At 41.2% G+C, this 25,173-nt stretch overlaps 1 protein-coding gene across 4 annotated transcripts in view; it reads right to left on the reverse strand.

The window, feature by feature from the left end:
- PLCE1 (phospholipase C epsilon 1) overlaps positions 1 to 25,173 on the reverse strand; it is a 177,477-nt gene that overhangs the window by 21,579 nt on the left and 130,725 nt on the right. For all 4 annotated transcript variants that reach the window (XM_044420646.1, XM_044420645.1, XM_044420644.1 and 1 more), the window contains 12 exons: positions 20,891 to 21,053; positions 15,832 to 15,954; positions 15,562 to 15,698; positions 14,666 to 14,904; positions 12,896 to 12,957; positions 12,651 to 12,816; positions 11,264 to 11,371; positions 10,239 to 10,355; positions 9,672 to 9,830; positions 8,297 to 8,426; positions 6,187 to 6,311; positions 257 to 374 (listed from right to left, as the gene is read on the reverse strand). In XM_044420646.1, coding sequence (XP_044276581.1) covers positions 257 to 374; positions 6,187 to 6,311; positions 8,297 to 8,426; positions 9,672 to 9,830; positions 10,239 to 10,355; positions 11,264 to 11,371; positions 12,651 to 12,816; positions 12,896 to 12,957; positions 14,666 to 14,904; positions 15,562 to 15,698; positions 15,832 to 15,954; positions 20,891 to 21,053 — 1,647 coding nt within the window. The remainder of the gene's footprint in view (positions 1 to 256; positions 375 to 6,186; positions 6,312 to 8,296; positions 8,427 to 9,671; positions 9,831 to 10,238; positions 10,356 to 11,263; positions 11,372 to 12,650; positions 12,817 to 12,895; positions 12,958 to 14,665; positions 14,905 to 15,561; positions 15,699 to 15,831; positions 15,955 to 20,890; positions 21,054 to 25,173) is intronic.

Raw genomic sequence — 25,173 nt, forward strand, 5'->3', positions numbered from 1 at the left:
GGAAATGTTGAAATGTATGTCTGGAAAGAGTATTTCTGGCACATAAGGATACAAGTAAGGACTTACTCTTGAGAAAATAATTTGACTTGCCTAATTTCCCACAAAGCAGGAATTCTTATTTATGTATGCCTGGCATGACAACTCTCTTGGGGGAAGCACTTACACAAAACTTGTTCCCAACTGACATTCAGTAGGAGGTTAGCACATATATATCAAACTACAGAATAATCACAAGAAACTAAGACAATGTACATACCAGGAAATTTTACAGCTTGACAGTAGATGACAAGGTCTGACAACTCTGGTGCTATTTGTCTACTTTCTTTTTTATTTTGAGAAAGATAAAATTCTTCACCTAATTCCATGTCATAAACCTATATATCAGTTCAAAGAATAAAAAAGGATTTTACCATACTTATCTACTCATACTGCAGCTTATTACAATGAATAATTAAAAGCACACTGTAACATTTCCTCCTGAAATCTATACATCCCACAGACTAACAGTGAAAGATTAAGAATACCATTGCCTTTACCCTCTCAGCAACCAGAGGGTAAAGGAATAGGAACAGGGTAACAGGACACAGACAAGCTCCCTAATTCTACACTTTCACTAAAATTCTCCTCACTGCCCTCTTCACATGACATAATGTCTCCAATGTAAATTATATGCTCCTTTTACATTGTATGCCCCCTGCTGATTGTCTTCTGGATTCACATGAATCACTACACAAGAAGGATCCACTGCTTACACAGGAGATATTTAACAGTTCCTAGGAAAAGCCCTGAAACGAACATAACGGCTCATTTTTTGAGGGAGGCGAATTGGTAGGACTCCTTTATGCTATTATGTTGATTTTTTATATTGACATTGTTATAATTTATATTGATATTTGTATTTTATTATGTAAACCATCCTGAGGCCTTTGCAATAGAATGACACATAAATATCACAAATAAATTAAATACATAAACATTAATTTGAAAGCTATTAATTCCATCTGACACATTCCTCTACACTCATATGACCCATATAAAAAAAAAATCACAGCTACTGCAGCATGTTCATGGAAAACAGAACACACCAGCACAAAGTTACTTGGCTTACATGGGGAGCTTATTGAGGCAGAAGAAATGCAGAACTATAATAATGCTCCTCTGAAAAAGATTCTGCCAGTCCATCATTCTTTATAATTGCATCAAAAAAGTTCTTATGACAGAGGTCACTGACATGGCAAAATATCACACTAAGTGTACTGTAAATACTGCAACTGAATACCCAGCAGATATTGTCACTTTTTTATATCATGCACTAAGGAGATATACTGTTCAGAACTACATACAATGGAAATAGTTCTGTAATTTTCTCTATACAAATCACTTTATTTTTTGCTTTTTAATAATGACAGAAAGAAAGGGCACAAGAGTTCAAAGTGTCAGCAGGTACACTGCCCCATTTTGAACAAGTTGAAATATTTGGACCATTTTCTAGGGCAGTCTCATGTAGAGCACATTGCAGTAATCGAGGCAAAGGGTTACCAGAACATGGCTGACTGTAGCAAGGTTCCACTGGCCCAAGGAAGGATGCAGCTACAATACCAGCCAAAGTTGGTAGAAAGCACTCCTGGCTACTGAGTCCACCTGGTAACAACCACTCCAAGGCTGTGAACCTTGTTCTTTAGGGGGAGTGCAACCTCATCCAGACCAGGTTGAAAATACCCCATTTGGACAAGCTGGACTTCCCACAAACAGGACCTCCATCTTGTATGGATTAAGTTTCAGCTTATTGGCTCACATCCAGCCCATTACCGAGCTCAAGCATCAGTCAAGAACAGAGGCTGCCTCACCTTGATTTGATGAAATTGAAAGGTAGAGCTGAGAACATCAGGATACTGATGACACTTCAGCCCACATCTCCTTATGACCTCTCCCAGTGGTTTCATGTAGATATTAAAAAGCATGAAGGACAAAATAGAGACCTGCAGGACTCCCTAGCAAAAGGCCTTGGAGCAAAGGCTCCGCTCCACCATCTGGAGATAGTCGTCCAGATACAAGTAGAGACACTGCAGAGCACAGCCACCAGCTCCAGAAGCCAACCAGCCAACTTCTCCAGAAAGATATCATGGTTGATAGTATCCAAAGCTGCTGAGAGATCCAAGAGAATCAACAGGGGCGTGCTTCTCCATTTCTCTCCTATCAGAGATCACCTCAAAGGGTGACCAAGGCAGTCTCCATTCCAAAAGCAGGCCTTAAGCATGACTGAAATGGATCTAGATAATCTACTTCCTTCAGGAGAGTGTGAAGCTCTTCAGCCACCACCTGCTCAATCAGTTTGCCTAAATAGGGGATGTTTGCAATTGGTTATAATTACTCACATTGACTGGGTCCAGGGTAGGTTTCTTTAGCAGTGGTACCATCACCACAGTTTTTAAAGTGACTGACACCACTCCATCTCTTAAAGAGGCAATAACAACTTCCTGGACCCAGATTCAACTCCCATCTATAGATTTTTGGAGCAACCAGGATGCACAAGAATTAAGAGAGCAGGGTGAATCAATTGAAATACTAAACAAACAAAAAAATGAGATTGAAAAAAATGCCAACCAAAAAAAAAAAGTTGACTTGGTAACTGGATGTATGATAGGGAAATGTGACTCTGTTGCTACTCCTGAATGTCTCACTAGCTTTACTGTCATAAACTCTGGTATCCTTCCAAGACATCTATCTGAATTGGGAATGGGAGAGGGGGTACTCCCATTGCACTGCACTGATTTGACTGCTTAGATGGATGATTCCAGAAAGTGTTGCTTGGAGGATACTACTCAGCTTCTTGGATTTCCCTCAGGGATTGGTTTGTCCTCTGCGCTATTTAATAGCTACATAAAATCACCAAGTGGGGTTTCATCTGGAGTTTTGAAGTGCATTGTCATCAGCATCCTGACAACACAGCTCTATTTCTTCTTTTTCCCTTCAGTTATGTATAGATATACTAAACTAGTGCCTGGCTGAGACAATGGACTGGATGAAGGCTAACCAACTGGGGCTTAAGCCAAAAAAGACTAAAATGCTGTTGGTGTATGATTACTCTGACCAGATAGTGTTCAGCCTGTTCTGTATCAGATTGTAGGCAACTTGAAAGAGCAGATTATAGCCTAAGAGTCCCCCTTGAGCTGTCTTTGTTGCTTGAGACTCAGGTGGCCTCAGCTGCTCACAAATGCCTTCTACAGCTTTGTCTGGTGACCCAGGCACACCCCTATTTGGATAGTGATATCCTGGTTTCCATAATCTATGCTCTAGTAATCACTAGATTAAACTACTGTAATGCACTGCACATGGAGCTGCCCTTAAAGACTCTTCAAAAGCTGTAAGTTGTGCAAAATGCAGTAATCGGATGACTATCTGGAACCAGGTCCATGTACATGATACCAACCTGGGTCCAACTGCGTGATTGCCAATACATTTCTGTTCAAGGCACTGATTTTGTCCTATAAAGCCCTTCATGGCTTGAGACTGCAATAGTTGATGGAATGCCTCTCCGTGCCATAATTTTCTCAGTTGTACCCTCCAATAATGGAGTACTTATGGTGCCGGCTCTACTGCCCTTCTGGCACCAGGGCAAGACTTATCCTCTGTGAAAGGCATTTGATCAGCCCTAAGTTTGAGTGTTATGTCAGCTGTGTAACAAATTTTAGGTTTTAATTTGTTACTTATTGTAGTTATTAAATTTAGTTTTAAATCTGTTTTTTTAATCTTGCAGTATAATTTCTATGATATATTACTGTTATTTGTGTTTTATATGTATTCTTACTGTATCTTAGGTAATGTTGTAATCCTCCTGGACAGCTTCACAGTTATAAATAAATACATGTATACAAAACACAGTTTCATATTAAAGTGCAAACATACTAACTTCTCCCCCATCCCTAACTTTGTTACCTTAACAAATTCACGTTTTGCTTAGCTAAACTGCATTTCCCAAATTATCCTTCAGTTTTCCACTTCTTCAAATTTTGCAAAGCTGTTCCTTAAATAAAACATGCATTCAAAAATGCATTAGGAAATATACATAAAAGTGGTTGCATTTCATAAAAATTGCTCCCAGCCTATGAATTTTAATGAATTTTTCCTAATACATTCAAAATGCATATATTAGGAGAAATGTGTAAAAAAATTAAGATGAATTTGTGGAGTTTTTAAAAACAGAATAGTATGAAAAAAAGTTTTGTTTTACAAAATTCAAAGGTGTAGAAACTGAAACATCAGATTTGTTCATCCTTAATCAAAGCATGACTTTAAATTCTGGTAATTAATTAAGGGAGAATTCAAGTGACAGAGTATCTCATCTACATCTCGACATATATTGCCATATTCATCATTGATTTCAACTGATTGAGATATGGAACAAGAAAAACTTGGTACACAAGAAACAATAATGTTAACTGAGTACCAAATATTTAATATAAATTAACACCAGCCTCTTATGTACATCTACTCAGAAATAGGTTCTACTGGATTTCATGGGGCTTTTTTATATGTAAGTCAAACTGTCATATAAAATACACTTCCTTGGATACAACTAGATGTGATGGCAGCAGATGAATGTATTCAGCCATGGATGTGTCCAGGAGATGGCCTCAGGTTCATTCATGTGAGTTCCATATCCCCATAAAGTGGTAACAGAGGAGATTAAGAAGATGTCTCAGCTGGGTGATTGAGGAGTTGCTAAGCCCCTGAAGGAGTCAACTGGTGTTGGTAATGAAGCCAGATGGGAATATTTGTTTTTGGATTGATTTTAGGAAGGTCAACTCAATCTCTAAGCATCCCCTATGCCCTAGATAGAGGGGCTACTGGAGCAATTGGGTCAGGCTACTTTTGTAACGACATTAGATCTGACTAAGGGCTACTGGCAGATTCCTCAGACTCTAAAAGCAAAGGGGAAAATGGCCCGTTCACAATGTATGCCATTCACAAGGCCTGTTCACAGTGCCTGCCCATTGGGCTGCATGGAACTGCTGCTGCCTTCCAACGGCTGATGGATAAGGCCATTTATCACATCGTGCTGTGTCCTACATAGGCAATATAATCATTCTTAGACATGGAAAGAACATCTACAACACCTGTAGCAGTTCCTAGAAGCCCTGAGGATTGCAGGACTGATAGTCAATCCCAAAAAATGCAGGGTATCTAGGCAAGAGGTTTAATATCTGGGGTATATAGTAGGGAAAGGAACTATAGGACTAGTGGCAGAAAAGGTAGAGGCCCCAAGCACCTGGCCAAGGCTCCAGACCAAGAAAGAAGTGCAACCATTCTTAGGGCTAGCCAGCTATTATCACCAGTTTATATACAATTTCTCCTCCAGAGCCTTGCCTGTAACAGATCTGATCAAGAAAGACAGCCCTGCCAAATGAAATGGTCTCAGGAAATAGAAAGGGCTTTCCAAGATCTGAAGACCAGCTTGGACAACCTTTCCCGAGGTCTCTTTACTTTCCCACAAGAGTAACCAGTGGCAAGGCCTGTTTGCTGTGGAGGAGGAGATTGCTACTGTGACAGAACCAGGATGGTTTTCATTATGTTGAGGCAGGGATGCCTGCTTTCCTTTCTAAGGTGTGCCTGGACTGTTAAAGCCCCAAACCTTTGAGTCCTCAATTAACACACTTCTAAACTTCCTAGTGGTCTTGACCTCCTGAAGGAGGCTATGGAGCAACAAGGGTTTGATGTTCCCTTCTCTCCTGACCCAGTGACGGTACCTTTTTCCTCTTCTTGTTTCTTGTATAATTCCTCTGTTTTAGGATATATTCCTTTATCTTTTAATGCATATAGCATTTCTACCCTCTATTCAGGAAAGGAAGAGGGAGCAGGACCTTTTCTATTTGTCAGGACCTCTTTTAATTGTAATTTCTATTTTAATAGCCCTTTAAAAAAATCTACCTTTAATTTTTCAGTTAAAATTCAAGATGGAGTATGAATATAATAAACAACCATTTGATAGAACATTATCTTCTTCATGCCACTGACACTGAGCCTACAGAAACTCAAGCTACAGTAATTCTTTTTTCTTTAAGGGGCCACAGGCCTGAGTAGCTTCTCTTTTCTTTTAATCCTAGTTTTGCGAACATTTAATCCTAATTGCAAACCATCCTCGCTCTGTTTGAAAAATGTTTGGAAAAAGAGTCCAGGGTATACTACCTTTCCTTTACTGTTGTACGCAGTGCTATCCATCTTTTTTATTCTCTTAGCAGTTTCTTCACTGTATTCAAACTGAAGCTTATCAATGGTTAACTTATTCTCAGGTCGGTCTTCCAGAATGTTATCTGCAAAGTAAGTATTATATGACTGAAACAAATTTTATTTCAACCAAATATTTTTGGACAAAGCAGTCAATACTGTTCTGAATAATGAAAAACTATTAATAACTATTCAAACCATTTCTCTCAATAGTAATATTCTTTTTAATGAGAGTTTCTCTCTTACCTTTTCGAGCACAGCAGGCATGTATTTTTAAGATGCAAAATAAAACATGATTTTCCACTTAAAGTATATTTGGAATAATACATTAAATTAAAATTGCATTAAATTATTTTAATTTTAAAATTAGAAAATAAATGTAAATACTTTCTATCTTGGATTGTATAAGGCATCTATTTGCAGGGAATGGGGAGGGGTGTGACAGGAAACGGAAGTGCTTACTAAACACTTTCTCATTGATTTACCTACATTTATATCCAAAAAAACCATGTATTGCATATTTTAAGTTCACCTTCATAAATATGACCCGATAATCTATTCAGTGAAAACAAAAGTGTATAAACAAGAAGCTAGAGTGGCACATGCAAATACTGTGATTCCCAAAAGTAATTAAGACAATAACAGAAATGCAAAATTGTGTTTAACTAACAAACAACATTTCAAAGTTGTTTGGTAATGCAGTGCTGAAATGCATGCAGTTACAATGCTTGACCAAGTAGCCTTTTACCTTCCTGGCTGTTAGGAGCAGGAGAAGCATTAAGGACATCAGCTATAGAAAAATAGAGTCAGAAAAGGAATAAGAGTAAAAGAAGTTAAGAAATAAAGCCAGAGAAATGAAAAATATTCAGATTATACAGAACTATAACCTTGACACAAACATTTGTAGAATTGCTACAAAGAAGTAACATTGGAAATACTTTTAAAAGTGTAAACATGAGAAGAAGCTGAACTACATATCATACAACTAACTCCAGGTTGACCAAGAATAGAACTAATTTATAGTGTGAGTACTTTGACAACTCAGAGAAGGACCGTAATCAAGTAAGAGGTAAATCTAGGTGTCAGGGTATACACATTGTCATGAAATTAGCAGAAAAGCTCTAACTTGGATAATCCAAAAAAATTATAATATTAAAAAACAATAAAATGCACCTTTTTATAATTTTTATTTTGCACTGTGCATCATATTCTTTCTAATGTGATCTCATATCATTACATATATGACATGTGAAGTATTTTCCTGTCTGGTATGAAATATGCTTTCTGAACAAAATGCTTTCATCAATGCTATTAAGTAAACTTTCTGAACAGCAGCATCCTTGGAATGGACAGATGTTGCTTTGTGTTACTAAAATACAGCACATAGCAGGAGCAGTAGTCATAAGAAACTCAGAACACATACAATATATACTTAGGTGCAAACATCAGAAGAATTATACTAAACAATAATGGAAATCAGAATGACTGCTATGTTTTCTAATCATAGGAAACATTTGTATGACCTTAATTGATCTTGATTCTTAACATCATCATAATTTACATAACCATCCAGCCAAATCAAATCCTTTAGAACTATGTATGGTCAAAGCTGTTGAGAAACTCTGAATATTAAAGGGTCTATATATAAATAACTAGGTTTTAGGTGAGCCTAAAACACATACAAATAGTGTTTTAAAATGTAAGTTTCCTAACTTTTACATAGGCAAGCAGTGATCCATTTGTGGCCCTCCCTATGTTTTGGTCTACAAAACCTAGGAAGCATAGCCAGTTGTGAAAGGTGCGGGAGTTGTAAGCCACAACATCGGGAGAGCCACAAGTTGCTCATCTCTGCTTTATATAAATCATATATTCCTCCTATCATTTAGAAAGAATATTAACAAATTATTTACATGAATATAAATAATCAAGTATTATACTGTGAGAAATAGTTAAATGTTTTAAAAGATGTTTGGTTTGGTTTTTTTGGTTAAACAGTTTCAAGTGTCATTACAGCTGAAACTGTGCTCATGCCTTAAGCCTCAAAAATTCTATAATAAATATTTTCACGTACCATCAGAAAGAGATTCATAGTCATAGTCATACTCATCTTCTTCATCCTCTTCTTCTTCATTAGTAGTGGTAAGATTCCCCAAATTACCACCATTGCTTGCCTGAGCTTGCATGTATGCCAGCTGATGAGCCTGTGGAATCACATTTTTAACATGGAATGGAATATCCATTTAGAAAATACCAAAAGACTGTATTTTAAGTATGTTCACAGAATTTGTTTAGCTTAATCACCAGACTAAATACCTTCCCTCAATGCAATAGGTTTTTCCTGGTTACATTTCTCTCTTCTAAAACGTGGACTCAACTCTACCTCTTATTCCTCATGATATTGCTCTTTTCCACTCAATCACTAGCTAAGTCAAAATATGAATCCAGGATTCATTTTAATGGAGCAAGATGTGTTAGTAAAATTGATGATAAGTTATCATGTTCATATCCTTATCCATCACAGATTTAACATAGATTTTATTTCTCCACACAGAGGCCCAGTAAACAGGGTTACCTGCCTCAAAAGCAAACTAAATAAAAACTGGTAGAAGGGGGAGCAAATTGCACGAATTCAACTTATTCCAGTTTCTATGTACAACATCAGCAATACACACTACATTTAGTCCATGGGAGACTCATGAACACACTTCCTCTACCGCAGGTATGGGGAGTTTGTGGCACACTTAATAATTCTGGCCTACAGTGCCCATGATCCCTTGCCAATGACTGTTAGTGGTTCCACAACATCTTGACAGCTATACATTTATCACTTCTGCTCTAGAGGAAGAGGAATGATAAACCAGATAAAAGGGTAAACCACTCAAACTCAAACTCTGGATGAGGGCAAAAGTTAAAAAAAAAAGATTGTGAAATGATAACAAACTTTTCCCTAATAAAAGCCATCTTTTCTTCATTTACAACTGTCTAAGTTAATATTTATCTATGTATTGCAAAGACTTATAAGCTGCCTTTAGGGAAACCCTCCTAAAGAACTTGAACAATTTATATAACATCTGGTGGTCCAAATTCCAATAAAAACAGATGGTAAAATGAACATTGGTTTCATTGAATCACAAAATTATCTAATACTAGAGACTGAAAGGGCCAATAAAGCTGTCAGGCCAAACCCCCTTTTCAATGCATGAAAATCATGGTTTTGTGTTGAATCTAGTTCCACGCATCTGTCCATATTTATTATTGCATACAAACATGTAATTTTATTTTTATTTATGCACGATTATCAAGAAAGACTGAATGTGGTTTTGTGGATAAGTTCTCAAAATAACTGCATATTTAGTCACTACAATATTTAAAATGAAAAATATGCAATTATCTTCTCCCCCCAAAATAACATAATTCTTAAAACATTTTATATGGAATCATCATACCTTCTGTTTTAAAATATCCACTGGAGTCTGATGAGCTTTGAGCTTTTTGTTTTTAAGCAAAACCTTTCTTCTTAGTTGATGGGGAGAAGGTAGCATAGGATCATCAGAAAAGTCACTCTCAAATAAAAATTTAGTTACCAGCTTTTCTCCAAATGTGTTCTGGAATGTCAATAAAATTGAAGATACTAGGTAGAAGAAAGGACCAACATCTAAAGCTTTGCTGACTGAATAGCATTATCAGCCTGGTTTAGGTAATTGGATCTTGGCTGAATAAGCCACAATTAAACACAGTCTCCTGTTTCACGAAGACCAGGACACAATGGTTGTCTTCCCAAGAAAGCAAGGACATCAAGTCATGGTTTCAAGCCATTAACCGTATTTTCGTATTTCAAATGTAAGAAGAGTCTATGGTAACATGCTGCTTCCTGGGGTTTTTCCTCACTCGTGGAAAGGGAGAAATGAATGAGAACCAAAGAACCTGCACACAAGTACTCATTCATATTAATATTCTGGTTTAGTAAGCCAAGATTTGATTGTCCACACAAAGCTAGTGCTTCTGCAACCTACCTTGAAAATTTCAGACATTTTTCGTTGCTGGGGCAAGGAACAGTGGTTTTCAATTGATATGATGATTGGCATGTCTGAGGTGACAAAGGCATTGCGGTCAATAGCTTCAACTACTTCCTGCAAAATTAGATTAATCAGAGTTTTATCAGTCATCTATGGCATTTGGGACACATACTATTCTAACGCATGCATTATTGAAAAAAACTTGGCTTCAGCTTGCTGACAGCAGACAAAGGCAAAATGTAATCTATGTAGAGGTTTTGTTTGTTTTTTAAATAAGGAAATCAAACTTGCTTGCAATGTCTGGATGATTACAAAGGCACAGCATAGTTGCAGCTTAAGTGATATCTGATGCTACAAGGCAGGAGTGAGGAGCCTTTGTCAGGCCTGAATTGGCTTTGGTGCCACATCACAAAGTAGGTTGGGTCACCTTGCTGCTGATCCCATTATTATACACACTCAGTATAAAGGATGTCCCTGACAACTGCACTGGGATATTGCTAGGAGATGTTGTGCTATACCTGACTGCGATAGGCTATCTCACAACCTTGAAACAACTGTTCTGGCTGTAGGTCAGAAGAACTAAGAAGAGTCAATCTGGATCAGGCCAATAGTCCAGCACTTCACATACAGGCAAGCAGTTAGCCACAGGATTCTTCAAGCAGATTAGTTACAGGAACTCCAAAGATATGTATAAGGAGAATATAATTCTGGCAGTTCTATTTTCAGTTCCCTTCCTAATTATGCCGAACATGGAGTCTGCCTTTTTCACAGCAGCTGTGCACTAGGTCAACTTTCTCATCGAGCTGTCCATTACAATCCCAAGATCCCTACAGTTCCCTTTATCAGTCACTGCTAGCTCAGATTCCATCAGCCTATATTTGAAATTCATTATTTTGCACCTACACTTACTGAACTGCATTTGCCATCTTGATGTCCATTCTCCCAGCTTGGAGAGATCCCTTTACTTTCCCTAGGGTGATACAGTGAGCATCAAGTCTGATATTCTATAAAAATAGTTGTACCTTAAAAGAAATCTTAGTTGTGAGTGTATGTCCATGATAAATAACAGGCATTCCATCATCACCATCCCAGCAGTCCAATTCCACACTTCTACAGCCTTGTAAAAGAATCTGTAACCAAATAAATAATGATGATGCTGATGCAGTAATACATTGCTTCTATAAAGAGATTGCAGCCAATGGTTTGCACCCCAGCACTCCACGGACAGATGATGTCTACTAGCAATGCTACAAATTTCACCTATGTTTTGGAGAATGCCCCCCCCCCAAAAAAAAACAAGGGAGGAGGAAAAAATGCTGAAAGTTATTCTCATTTTCCAGGCAGATATTTTACATCATTAGAATGATCCCTATCGGACGCCACCCAAGTGTTATAGAACTTTCAGTGATCATATGATGACTGTACAACCAAAGGAACAATTCCTTATATTGCTGGAAGTATATTAAATTAACCAAGAACCTGTACCACAAACAAGTGTAGCACGAACAGTTTTCTGGTGGAAAAGGGGTTCTATCATTCCTATTATGCACATAATTAAATATCCCTCATAGTTCCAGCCCAGCTTGGTAGTTAGCATGCCCCTGGCCACAGGAAGGACCACATGTTTTGTCCACCCTATGCTGAACCTCCAAAAAATCCTATCACCTCCATTTTACCTCAGCAGACAAGCTGGGGTAAAGGAACACCCATTAGCCTGGCTCCCAAAATGCTGAATGATTTAACCAATAAAGTTGTAACCATTTCTAACCCATTCCTGATGTTGTATTATTACCCTCCTTTCTTCTCTCCACTCCCATTATATGCTGATGGCACAATTAAAATTTCCATTCACAGGAAGTGTGATGCTTCAGTAAACTCTTTTAAGCATCATGCAGCTTGAACACAGAAACAACACAAAACTTTTGGAAAGCAGTACTTTTCTTCATATGGGTCACTTCTTGGAAAGAATGTCTAAAATATTATATAATATTCCTAAAAGCAACCCTCTCCTGAGTAATAATTTTGTCATAAAGTCACCATCTTTTCAGCACAACTCACATTATTCTGAATGGTGCTTTGACATTTAAATGAACTAACATATTAGCTCAGCCTTTCCTGTGGGAAAGTCTAATTTTAGCAGGTTGGATCACACTGGCTACTGTGTAAATGCTACATCCCTCAAACGACCCCCATCCCCTCAATTTGCCTTAGAACAAAGCTTAAATATATAATTATAAAAAAAGCATCTGAGCACAACTGTGCACACAAGAAGTTTTCCCACACATTTTGTTTTCGTATGTTTTACAAGCAAGTAAATGGAACTTTTAGGAAAAGGTCATGCTTCTTTGACTTTCCAAATAAACCAATCTTTCCAGGAAAAAAAGGGGGCAACAGACTGAGTGGTTATACCTGGCTGTAAAGTTCTACTGAGGATTCTCCTTTAAGCTGATGTCCTGTGAGATATGTATTATGTGATGATTCGATGTAATAATATGACAGTGGGAAGAGTAAATCTTCTGTGTTTTCCTGTGACTCATTGTTCACAGAAGCAAAATTATCTTTATCCATTAAAAACCTAAAGATACAAAAATGTAAAATACATAAAGCCATAAAAGACAGTTGAACAAAAATCAGTAAGATCCAGAGGTCATTACCGTGCAAATCCTTCAAATGACATTAGTCCTTGCTGACACATGTTGATGCTTGGCTCAAACTTCTGGAAAATGCAGAAAGAGAATGTGAATAAATGCATCAGAATAAACAGGCATAACAAATACCTGTTTTTCATTTAATTACAGTATGATTTTTGTTTGCACGTTGTTTATGCACTATCAAGGGTAAAACTAGACATGACAGTAGCAGATGAAATTTTTCAAATGCTATGCCCAGTAGCACTTCTCTAAAGCCAAATGAGGACTGGGGAAAATGTCAAATGGAGAAATAGTCAGTGAAACAGAACAATGAACTTAATCCATTTCCTAATTTTCTATTACAAAGGTTTTCTCTATATGTCTCCTAGCCTTCTCTGGTCTTGAAGCCAAACCAGGAAAAATTAGTGGTGGTTTCATCTGTTTGGTGCAACTGACTTTTGTGAACTGGGAGGGAATAGCAAAAATAATGACACAGACATCAAAACTTGGAACTTTTTATTTGGCATTTAATATGGACATTGAATCAACCCCAGTATCTGTGTAGTGTGGGAATTGCCCCTAAGTTTCCTCACGGGTATCTAAACTGCTTTGCAGAGGAGCCACTCAACTCCATTCTAGGAAGTACTGAGAGAGAGAGAGACCAGCCTCTTTATCTAGCTGTACATCCATTTAAGGGGGCGGGGGATTCTCCCTGCGTCACCTCCATGTCGTGCCACACAACTATAGGTAAGCAAGGCAGGTTGATTCCAAAGACAAACCATCTCCTTGTTCTTCGACTAAGAAGGTTAAGACTGTGAGAAGGAGGGTGGGAATTATGTAAGCTAATTTGAGTTTGTTGGAAAATAAAACTAATAAAGTTTTATATTGTGGAATATAAATCTTATACAGAAAGAAAGGTGGTGGTGTCATTGGCATGAATCTGTGGATATTTCACAAGAATGTGTTTGGTGTGTCATTCATATGTACTTTTATGGTGCTTGGAAAAGGCTGGCTACTCACAGGATGTACGTACATCCCATGAGCATATGACACAAAGGATTACCCTGCTTCCTGCTATTTCGTAGGAGAAGTGAGAGATCCCTATCCCCACAAGACCTCAGCAATGTACAGTGAATGTGAAGATGCGAACAAATTGAAAGGGCAACCCTACCATATTCCAAACCTTCTGAAACCTGCTGGGGAAGGACTGGAAAAATATATCAAGCAACAGCAGAAAACTTCCCTGAAAGACAGCTTGTCACTCAAGCTGCAGTTCACAGACTCTGGGGAATGTTCACTGCTTTCCAGAGTATATTCTGAGTTTATTCATGAATATACTGAAGGTCCAATAGATATAGCCACTGCCCCGAATAATGCTCTCAAAAAAACAAAACCAAACACCACCACCACCACCACAGACCCAGCAATGCATGAGCTGATTGAAATAAAATTTAAAAACAAGTTGTCAGGAGTCCCACCTTCTCTTTCTCTGATTCAGTCTCTGTTTACTTCTGAGTGAAGAATAAACTTTGAACATGTATTGATCCATGTTCATCTCTTTGCTACTGGAATAAAAAAGGATTTAAAGGTACTGAACTTTGGCTAGACAGTTCCCTTTGTAACTGATTTTGCAATGCCACATCAAAACAAGATGACTTTGCTTGGTGTAGTAATAGGTGCATCATTTCAAGATCCCAAGTCCCACTGGAGAATATTGGAGACAGAGTACAGCATACACACAGGAAACAAAATAATCAAGCAATATGTATATATTAATAGTTTTGCATTACGAACCTGAATAATGCTGAGGATTTCATCATATGTATAATGTTCTCCTTGACAATTTACTAAGAAGTCATTGAGTTGCTGGATGCCCACTCCAAATATCCCCAGAGATGTGCTCTCTACTCCAGTGCCATTAGTAACAATGCTTGCTGCAGCAATAGCATCAGATATTTGTCGCTGGTTGTCTGATAGCTGCTGCCTGCTCTTAATAAACAAGCCCAAATCTGATATGTTCCTAGTCAGTAAATCTAAAAGATAAAAATATAAACACAAATACTTTATAGAAGTACTAGTTTAACTAGTTGCTAGTTTTAACCTTTAAGTCCTTACTAGTAACTAGTTCTAACCTTTAAGTCCTGCATGGCCTAAGATATTTTATAGAACCTGCTGTTTAGCAATGAGCATTTCCAACTAACACTCTGAAAAAGATCACTTTGTTTAGAATGATTCACATTATTTTTAAAGGTATATTTCACCAAGAACTGTACCTACACCAATTAGATACATTTCAACTGGCCCAAAGTTTTAGTGTTCAGGCCTATGTTCAATATTATACAATTGATTCTCATTGGCATTGTATCCAGGACTTCAAATTTAGACCTTTATTGTCATTTATTATTTATAATAAACTTTTTATAACTTGCAAAGTGATATATAAAACTTTTACAATTTCCAAAGTGATACAATATTTTTGTTCCCATACTAAGCCAATGTTCTCATATTACAGATAAAGAAATAAATTTAAAGAAACAATGATACCTAGAAACAGACATTTAGGCCACAGATAGAGATAGTATATCTGTATCTATATCTATCTAACAAAGCTAGAGATAGTGTTTGACTCCATGGGTCCCTAGTTCAAATACAACAATTAACTGCAATAAAGTCACATTAATATGTCTTACCTAAATCAGGCTGGAGTCCATTGGTATTCTCATCAATCTTAAGAGAGGTATACAGGGGAACAGATTCAGCACTCAATCGATTGCATGGTATAGTATATACATCAAAAAGATCCTTCAAATCCTTACGGCTTCGAACACTATAATGTATAAACCATTTTTATATTATATTGTATCTTAACACCTTCAAAGCACACTCTGTATGTGGTTTCGGTTTCTGGCTTAGTTTTGTTTCGAGAAACTCAGGCAAAGAATCAGTAAAATGAACTTTACCTGAAAGACTTGAAGAGCTCTATAAATTCAACAAAACTCATGTTGCTATCAGACACCATGCAGGTTTGGAAACCCTTCAATCCTCCTTTAACTCTTCCATGCCAGCTACTGCTGCTCCATGCGCTAAAAGAAAATGATTCAAATGTTATCGGCATTGTATTCCGGGAAGCGTATCTTGATTTTTTCATGTTAACACCGTAATTTTTATTCTAGAATTATCCTTCCTCTAAAATGGGGTAAGCAATTTCCTGGCATCTGGAGTCCAGTTCCTGCTCCTTCTCCCTTTGATCCCGTCAGTGGTGAAACCCTCCTTGTCACTGCAGAAGCCGTTGCTGTACTGCCAAATTTGCAGCAGTATGTCAGCTAAAAAGCAGCCATTTCTTTTTAAACCAAGGCATGTAAGGAGCACAGGAACTGTTTTAAAAAGACACATACAGCACAATTTTGCTTTAAAAAATTGAGTGCTTTGTCTTAAAAACAAATTGCTACTTTTGCCACTATTACACTGTCAAATTTTGCCGGCAACTTTGACAGTGTGGTGACAACATAAGTGAAGGTGAAACTGAAAAAATGTCCTCAGGAGTCATATGGAGGGGACCGCCTTGCCTATCCCTGCTCTAAGACAAAGAAACAGAGCGAATCAGAAGAGGTCCCCCGGGCCATCTAGTCTGACCTCCGGCACCAGCCGGCTCCGCTCATGACATGCCCACCATGTGGACGTCCAGCCTATCCTTGAACACCCGTACCGATGGGGCCTCAACGACCTCTCCTGGAAGCCCATTCCACACCCTCGGGGTCCTGACTGTCAGGAAGTGCTTCCTGGCATCCAAATGGAACCTTGGCTCCCTGAGCTTTGCTCCGTTGGAGCGCTTCCTGCCTTCCTCTGCAGGGGAGAACAGGTCTCTACCCATCTCCATGTGACATCCCCTCACATACCTGTATGTCGCCAACATATCCCCTCTGAGTCTCCTCTTCTCCAGGCTGAAGAGACCCAGTTCCCTCAGTCTCGCCTCATACGGCATCCCCTGCAAACCAGCCACCAACCTTGTGGCCCTACGCTGCACTGACTCTAACCTGGCTATATCCTTTCTGTAATGAGGGGCCCAAAACTGAGCACAATGCTCCAGTTGCGGGCACACCAGAGTCGTGTAGAGTGGTAGGAATACCTCTCTTGATCTAGAAGCCACACTTCTGGCTATGCAACCAAGGGTGGTGTTCGCCCTCTTGACCACCGCATCACACTGCTGACTCATGTTTAGCCTGTAGTCAACCAGTACCCAGAGGTCCCTTTCACAAGTGCTGCTCTCCAGCCACTTGTCACCTAACCTGTACTTATGACAGCTATTCCTATGCCCCAAGTGCAAGACCTTGCACTTATCCACATTGAACGCCATCCTGTTGTCTCCTGCCCACTTCCATAGTCTGTTCAGATCCTTTTGGATCTGGAGTACCTGCTCCTCAGTTGTGGCCATTGCTCCAGTTTTAGCGTTGTCTGCAAATCTGATCAGCATACTGTTCACCCCTTCTTCCATGTTGTTAATGAAAAGATTAAACAGGATCGGCCCCAGGACAGAGCCCTGGGGGACCCCGCTTGTCACTGGCCTCCATCCCGATGATTCCCTGCTAATGGTTACCTTCTGCTTTCCGTCAGTCAACCATGCCCTAATCCACCAGACAGTGCTTTGGTGTATCCCAAAACTCCTCAGTTTCTCCACCAGGATATCATGGGGCACTTTGTCAAAGGCCTTGCTGAAATCCAGGTATACCACATCCACTGCGTCCCCTCCATCTAGCCATCTCGAAACCTTGTCATAGAATTCCACAAGGTTGGTCTGGAAGGACCTGTTTTTGCGGAAGCCGTGTTGTGTGGCTGTCAGCCTCCCTTCCCTATCTAGCATCACTAGATCTCTCTCTATTATGAGCCTTTCCATTGTTTTTCCTACAATGGACGAAAGGCTAACTGGTCTATAATTCCCCATGACCCTTCTACTACCCTTTTTGAAAATTGGGACCACTGATGCCACCCTCCAGTCCTCTGGAACTTCACCCGTTCTCCATGAGGTCTCAAAAATGGAGGCCAGCAGGCATGAGAGAACCCCTGCCAACTCTCTAAGTACTCTTGGGTGTAACCCATCAGGGCCTGGCGCCTTTGTGATGTCCAATGCCCTGAGGAGCCCCTCGACTTCAAGGGGGGTGGCTCTAATCTGTGCCCCTAAGTCCCCAGCCTCATCTAATCTCCTATGCAGATATCCCGTCCTGCTTTGGGGAGAACACAGAGGCAAAATTTAGCACCTGTGCCTGTTCCCTCATATCAGTCAGTGGATCCCCTTCCTCCTTATTTAGTGGTCCCATGCTGAAAGAAGCCCTTTTTGTTGCTCTTGATATTCTTGGCAAGTCTCAGCTCGTAATCAGCCTTAGCCTTGCGAATAATCCTCCTGCAACGGGCCTCCTCCTCCCGGTATACCCTTTTGTCTATTTGCCCCAGTACCCATTTCCTATGGAGGTTCCTCTTTCGTCTAATCCCTCTAACCACCTCCTTTCGCATCCATGGCGGCACTCTCCTCCGCCTCCCCACCTTACTGACTCGAGGTATCGTCAAGGCTTGCACCTCCAAAACCTCCCTTTTGAGTGCTATCCACCTCTCCTCAACTCGCTTACCATTTTTGATGAGCCGTTTATATGAAAGGAAGCAAGTAATGAAGATTCTTTTCAGATTGCAATCTGAAGGTCATAAATCTGAATGCTCCCATAGTGGGGCTGCTTCCAGATGGGAAGATCCTAGTACTGCAAATTATTACTTTTCCAATACAAGTTGAAGTGTAATGCACTGCCCACAGCTTTGAGAGATACAGGGCTGTGTTCTCTTTATACAACATGTGTAACTTACTTGGGAAGGAAAGGAATAATTTCTCCTAATTCTCCTTTCTTTTGTAATGTACTTGGGGCTCAGAAAAATGTTTTAGTCCAGCAAAGGAAAGTTTATGAACACCCTTGTCTTGGAACAAAAAGCTTACTTTTTATACAAGTTTTCCCCCTGCTTGGCTATGCTATCATAAGTAAGCCAACCAGAAAAATGCAGTTCAAAGTCCATTTGTTTGTAAAATTAAGTACCAGCCCCCCCACTGCATTTTTCTTTGATAGATTTGACAAACATTTGGAGAAAAGGTACAGAACTGAGGGAATCCCTGCCACCTACTCCACTACAGACTTGTAAAGCTGCAAGAGGTTTATTTCCCTAGTTGTGAAAAGGACAGAAAACAGAATCAGCAAATCTTGGTACATCCATTCCTCCACATTAAATAGCACTATATAAGTTTTAAAAAGTTTACAGTATTTGCATAATTCTGTTCTTGCATTAGGGTAGAAAAAATTCCCTTGTTTAACAGCTAAATTCCCTGGTTTAACTGTTAATTTCAGTGGTGAAGCTGAGGACAGTTTGCTTTAGGAAGGTAAGAAGTTCAGGAAATGATTAATTAAGTGACTGCTAATGTTAATTATTTAAAGGAGCTGCCAAGAGAAACAGAAGCTACTTTCGTAGGGTGTAAGGGCACTACAACCTTACAGCCAGAATCTACATATGTTTACTTGGAAGTAAACACTGCTGTGCTCAGTATGTGACCTCTTTCTGCTTTAAAACTCATTCCCCAGACACAGTAGAAGGGTGCACAAGGGAGGCAGGAAAGCAACTGAATTATCTCTTTCCCTGAGTTGCTATTTTGCTGAAACCCTGGTATAATACTTCCTCTCCCTCTTCCTCACCCCAAGGGCCACTAAAACCATTCTTCCTGGCCCCAGAACAGTACTGCAAAGTTTAGCACACACTAATATATATACACACCAGGGAAAAACCACATTATATAAAAGAGCTGTGACATAATTAGTCTGAAAAAAATCAGGATTTAGTGGCAGAAATAGTTTGATGAGGACAGATTAGAATGACATCATGTGACACCTCAGAGTGTCAGGTATTACCATGCAAGGAAAAATGCCCAGGTGTAGATCTAGTTCTAATCTGTTCTGATGTACTTTCTTTTATTAATTAGTAACCTCATCAGTCTGCCTTGAAGATCAAGGAAATGGTGCTCTGTTATTTTCTGTGGAGGCTGAGTATAAAGGAACAATATGCATTGTGGGACACAGGCTGATTCTCCAAGCATGTAAGGCAAGCAACAGAGAAAGAAGGGGAAATGCCAAGGTGTTATCCTCTTTCCCTGGGGTCAGCTTCTCCTACTGTATGGTATTTCACTCTTTCCCCCTTAACAGATTTTATGTATGAAGAAAAAAATATGGAATAGATGTGAGAAATCACAAGAGGCTTGCAACTGAAACTTTGCACCTCTTACAAAATTCCATGAATGAGGTACGGCTACCGAATAGTAAAGGACTTGTTTGGAAGTAGTCAGAGAACTCCTTGCACTCACATTTCACTCATATTCTAGCCACTAGATCTGTATTGCAAATTGAATAAAACCATGCAACTTGCTCCTCCAAGCTGTTATTTTACTCATTTTATTAATATATTTAAATCCTTCATTTTGTTTTCCTTCTGAGATATTTGAGGCAGCTTACATAATTCTCCTCCTCTTCCTCATAAACTTATCCACTCAACAACTTGTGCCAATAGTCTTTATTGAAAAGCAGTTTGTTTGTCAGCAAAAGTTATTTTCCTTTCCCATTTTGTAAAAAATATGCCATATTAACGGCCATGAGTCCAAAGACTTGAATCTGTGCACATAAGATTCTGCATGCCTTTGTTGCCCACTTTGTGGCCAACCTCTGAACCTCTCTCAGATGAAATACCTGGTAGAAGGCCTCAGAAGATGATGGTGGGATATAGATGGATTCATACTTACAGAGTTTCACACTTTAAAAGTTTTACATTATGTTTTGTCATATTGAAGAATTTTACGGCTTTAAATGGTGTGAACTGCCCAGAGAACTCTGGCTATGGTAGCACAGAAATTTAATTATGTTTATTTAATTAATTAATGGGCTAGGTACAGATTGTACAATTATCTTTCAAATCAGAAAAGCACATACACTTATGCTTTCTCCTTACCTAGATTGACCTTTTACTGATGATGGCATCACAGGTGAAGATACTGGTCTGACAGGTGAAGAGACCCCAGGTGTTACACTAGGTGGTACTGAGGTAGTCAGCGATTGTGTTCTTCTGGAAGGTAAGGTACTGGTACCAGAAAAAGCAACCAGAAGACTTGGTTCTAAAAATAAAACAAACCAGTATTACTAACACTTATAAGTGAACAATATTCCCTGGCACAAAATGTATAGCTTTTCTTGAACAACAAATCTGATATCTGGAAGAAATGATGCGACATGTTCGCCCTTCTCCCCCAGGAGAGGCAGGGATACACTTGCCCTCAGTGCAAGCTGGTGACCCTCCTAGAGGAGGAGATGAGGTGCCTGAGGGCCGAGAGAGCTCTCCAGGTCCCCCGGGAGCAGCCCCCCTCCAGACAGAGGGTTGAGGGAGGGACTACGTGAGGAACAGCCGGGGAAACATGGAGGCATGTCACCCACAGGAGGAGGAGGCCAGCACGGCCTCCTCCTTCTCCTGGCGCCGATCTGGAGCTGGGAAACAGGTTCTCTCCACTTGGGGAGGCTGGAGCTGATGAGGCCTTGGGAGACCAGCAGGGCCCCCAGAATGGGACCACATGCGGCAAGGGGGCTACTGCAGGAGAGGCGAGGACCAGGGCACAGCCACCTACCACCACTGGGAAGAGATGGCGGCGGATGATTGTCGTCAGGGACTCCCGGCTGAGGGGCACTGAGGCAGTGGTGTGCCACCCCGACCCTGAGGTTTGTTGCCTGCTGGACACATGCATCCGGAATGTGAAGGATAGAGTGGAGCATCTTGTTCGCTCCAGGGGTCACCAGCCACGTCTGGTGATCCACGTGGGGACAAATGACATAGCCAGGCAGGGTGTGGTCGGGATCACCAGGGACTTTAAGCCCTTGGGGAAGAAACTCAGGGACCTAAAGGCCCAAGTGGCCTTTTCATTGATCTTACCGGTCCAGGGATTTGGGCCAGGCAGGGAAAGGAGGGTAGCCGAGGTAAACGACTGGCTTAGAGTGTGGTGCCAGAAGGAACACTTTGGGTTCCTCGACCATGGTACCAGGTTTCTTGCTAATGGGCTTCTGGCAAGGGACGGGTTGCACCTCACAAGAATGGGGAAAAGGTCCTTTGGAGATGCTCTAGCAAGCTTTGTCTGGAAGACTTTAGACTGAGACCGAGGGGGGGGGGGTGGTTCAGGCCCTCCAGAAACGTGTCTGCACTGGACAAGTGTGGGGAGAGGATCAGGGCTCTGGGAACAGGATTTTAGAAGTACTGCAGGGACTGACACGACTCCTACAAAGAGAGGCCAGGTATCAGGGAAAATGGGAGGAAGGAAGAGGCTGGGGACTCCAAAGAAAGGAAGCAGTGGAAAGGAGTTGAGGTGCATGTACATAAGGCTAGGAGCATGGGCAATAAGCAGGAAGAGCTTGAAGCTCTCCTGGGAATAGAAGGGTATGACCTGGTGGGAATCACAGAAACTTGGTGGGATGAAAGGCAAGACTGGAATGTAAACACAGAGGGCTATCACCTTTTTAGAAAGAACAGGAAGGGAAAGACGGGTGGGGGCGTGGCTTTATACGTCAGGGAAGGGATAGGATGCAGTGAGATAGAATGCAGCACAGATGGGGATTTGGTAGAGGCAGTCAGGGTGAAACTTAGGGGTTTTGACAGGGAAAGAGACCTGACAGTGGGGGGTATGTTATCACCCTCCAGGTCAACTTGAGATCCTGGATGATGTCCTGACAGGCCAGATTCTAAGGATATCTTGGGGGAGACACAATAATTATAGGAGATTCAATCTCCCAGATATTACTTGGGAGACTCACTCGGCGGTGACAGCCAGGTCACGTCGCTTCCTAGAAGGTTCCTAGAGGGTTTTTCACACAGAGGGTCTGAGAGGCGACGAGGGGGGGAAAACATCCTTGACTTGGTCTTGACCAACAGGAAGGAGCTGATAGATGAAGTACAGATTAGGGGAGCTCTGGATGTGAGTGATCACTCCATCCTTTGCTTTGAGATCAGGGGACTGGGGACGTGCAGCAGGTCGAGCACTAGAAACTGGGACTTCAAGAGGGCCAACTTTGGCCAACTGAAGGCCAGACTGGGGAAAGTCTCCTGGGATAGGTTACTGGAAGGTAAGCAAGTTGAGGAGGGGTGGATGGCACTCAAAAGGGAGGTTTTGGAGGCGCAAGCCTTGACGATACCTCTAGTCAGTAAGGTGGGGAGGCGGAGGAGAGTGCCGCCATGGATGTGAAAGGAGGTGGTTAGAGGGATTAAATGAAAGAGGAACCTCTGTAGGAAATGGGTACTGGGGGAAATAGACAAAAGGGTATACTGGGAGGAGGAGGCCTGTTGCAGAAGGATTCTTGACAAGGCTAAGGCTGATTACGAGCTGAGACTTGCCAAGAATATCAAGGGCAACAAAAAGGGCTTCTTTCAGCATGTAAATAGGAAAAGGAAGTGGGGACAAGTGGTGGGACCACTAAATAAGGAGGAAGGGGATCCAGTGACTGATATGAGGGTACAGGCACAGATGCTAAATGACTATTTTGCCTCTGTGTTCTGCCCAAAGCAGGACTGGGGAGATCTGCATAGGAGGTTAGATGAGACTGGGGACTTAGGGACACAGATTAGAGTCAGCCCCCTAGACGTCAAGGGGCTCCTCAGGGCATTGGACATTACAAAGGCGCCAGGCCCTGACGGTTACACCCAAGAGTACTTAGAGAGTTGGCAGAGGTTCTCTCACGCCCACTGGCCTCCATTTCTGAGGCCTTGTGGAGAACCGGTGAAGTTCCAGAGGACTGGAGGGTGGCATCAGTGGTCCCAATTTTCAAAAAGGGTAGTAGAAGGGACATGGGGAATTACAGACTACTTAGCCTTACGTCCGTTGTAGGAAAAACAATGGAAAGGCTCATATCTAGTGATGCTAGATGGGGAAGGGAGGCTGGCAGCCACACAACATGGCTTCTGCAAAAACAAGTCCTGCCAGACAAACCTTGTAGAATTCTACAAGGTTTCGAGATGGCTAGATGAAGGGGATGCAGTGGATGTGGTTTACCTGGATTTCAGCAAGGCCTTTGACAAAGTGCCCCATGATATCCTGGTGGAGAAACTGAGGAGTTTTTGAGATAGACCGGTAGATTAGGGCATGGTTGACTGACCGAAAGCAGAGGGTAACCATTAGTGGGGAATCATCAGGCTGGCAGCCAGTGACAAGCGGGGTCCCCCAGGGCTCTTTCCTGGGGCTGATCCTGTTTAATCTTTTCATAAATGACATGGAAAAAGGGGTGAACTGTCTGCTGATCAAATTCGCAGATGACACTAAAACTGGGTCAGTAGCCACAACTGAGGAGCAGGTAGTCCAGATCCAAAAGGATATGGACAGACTAAGGAAGTGGACAGGAGACAACAGGATGGTGTTCAATGTGGATAAGTGCAAGGTCTTGCATTGGGGAACAGAAATGGGTGTCATAAGTACAGGTTAGGGGACAAGCGGCTGAAGAGCAGCACTTGTGAAAGGGACCTCTGGGTGCTGGTTGACTGCAGGCTAAACATGAGTCAGCAGTGTGATGCAGTGGTCAAGAGGGCGAACACCACCCTTGGTTGCATAGCCAGAAGTGTGGCTTCTAGATCAAGAGAGGTATTCCTACCCCTCTACATGACTCTGGTGTGCCCACAACTGGAGTATTGTGCTCAGTTTTGAGCCCCTCATTATGGGAAGGTTATAGCCAGGTTAGAGTCAGTGCAGCGTAGGGCCACAAGGTTGGTGGCCGATTTGCAGGGGATGTTGTATGAGGCGAGACTGAGGGAACTGGGTCTCTTCAGCCTGGAGAAGAGGAGACTCAGAGGAGATACGTTGGCGACATACAGGTATGTGAGGGGATGTCACATGGAGATGGGTAGAGACCTCTTCTCCCCTGAAGAGTAAGGCAGGACGCACTCCAATGGAACAAAGCTCAGGGAGCCAAGGTTCCATTTGGATGCCAGGAAGCACTTCATGACAGTCAGGACCCAACGGTATGGAATGGGTTTCCACAGTAGGTGGTTGAGGCCCCATCGGTGAGGGTGTTCAAACATAGGCTGGACATGCACATGGAGGGCACATGGTGGGCATGTCGTGAGCAGAGCAGGTTGGATCCAGGGGTCAGACTAGATGGCCCGGGAGACCCCTTCTGACTCGCTCTGTTTCTATGATAAACATCTATTTTGCTGGACTATTTTCTGTCTGTAGAAGAGTATGCAAATGTTTGTTACACAGAACCATCTGT

Source organism: Varanus komodoensis, unplaced genomic scaffold (genome assembly GCF_004798865.1).
Source record: "Varanus komodoensis strain SLA01 unplaced genomic scaffold, ASM479886v1 scaffold11, whole genome shotgun sequence".
NCBI classification, from domain to species: Eukaryota; Metazoa; Chordata; class Lepidosauria; order Squamata; family Varanidae; genus Varanus; species Varanus komodoensis.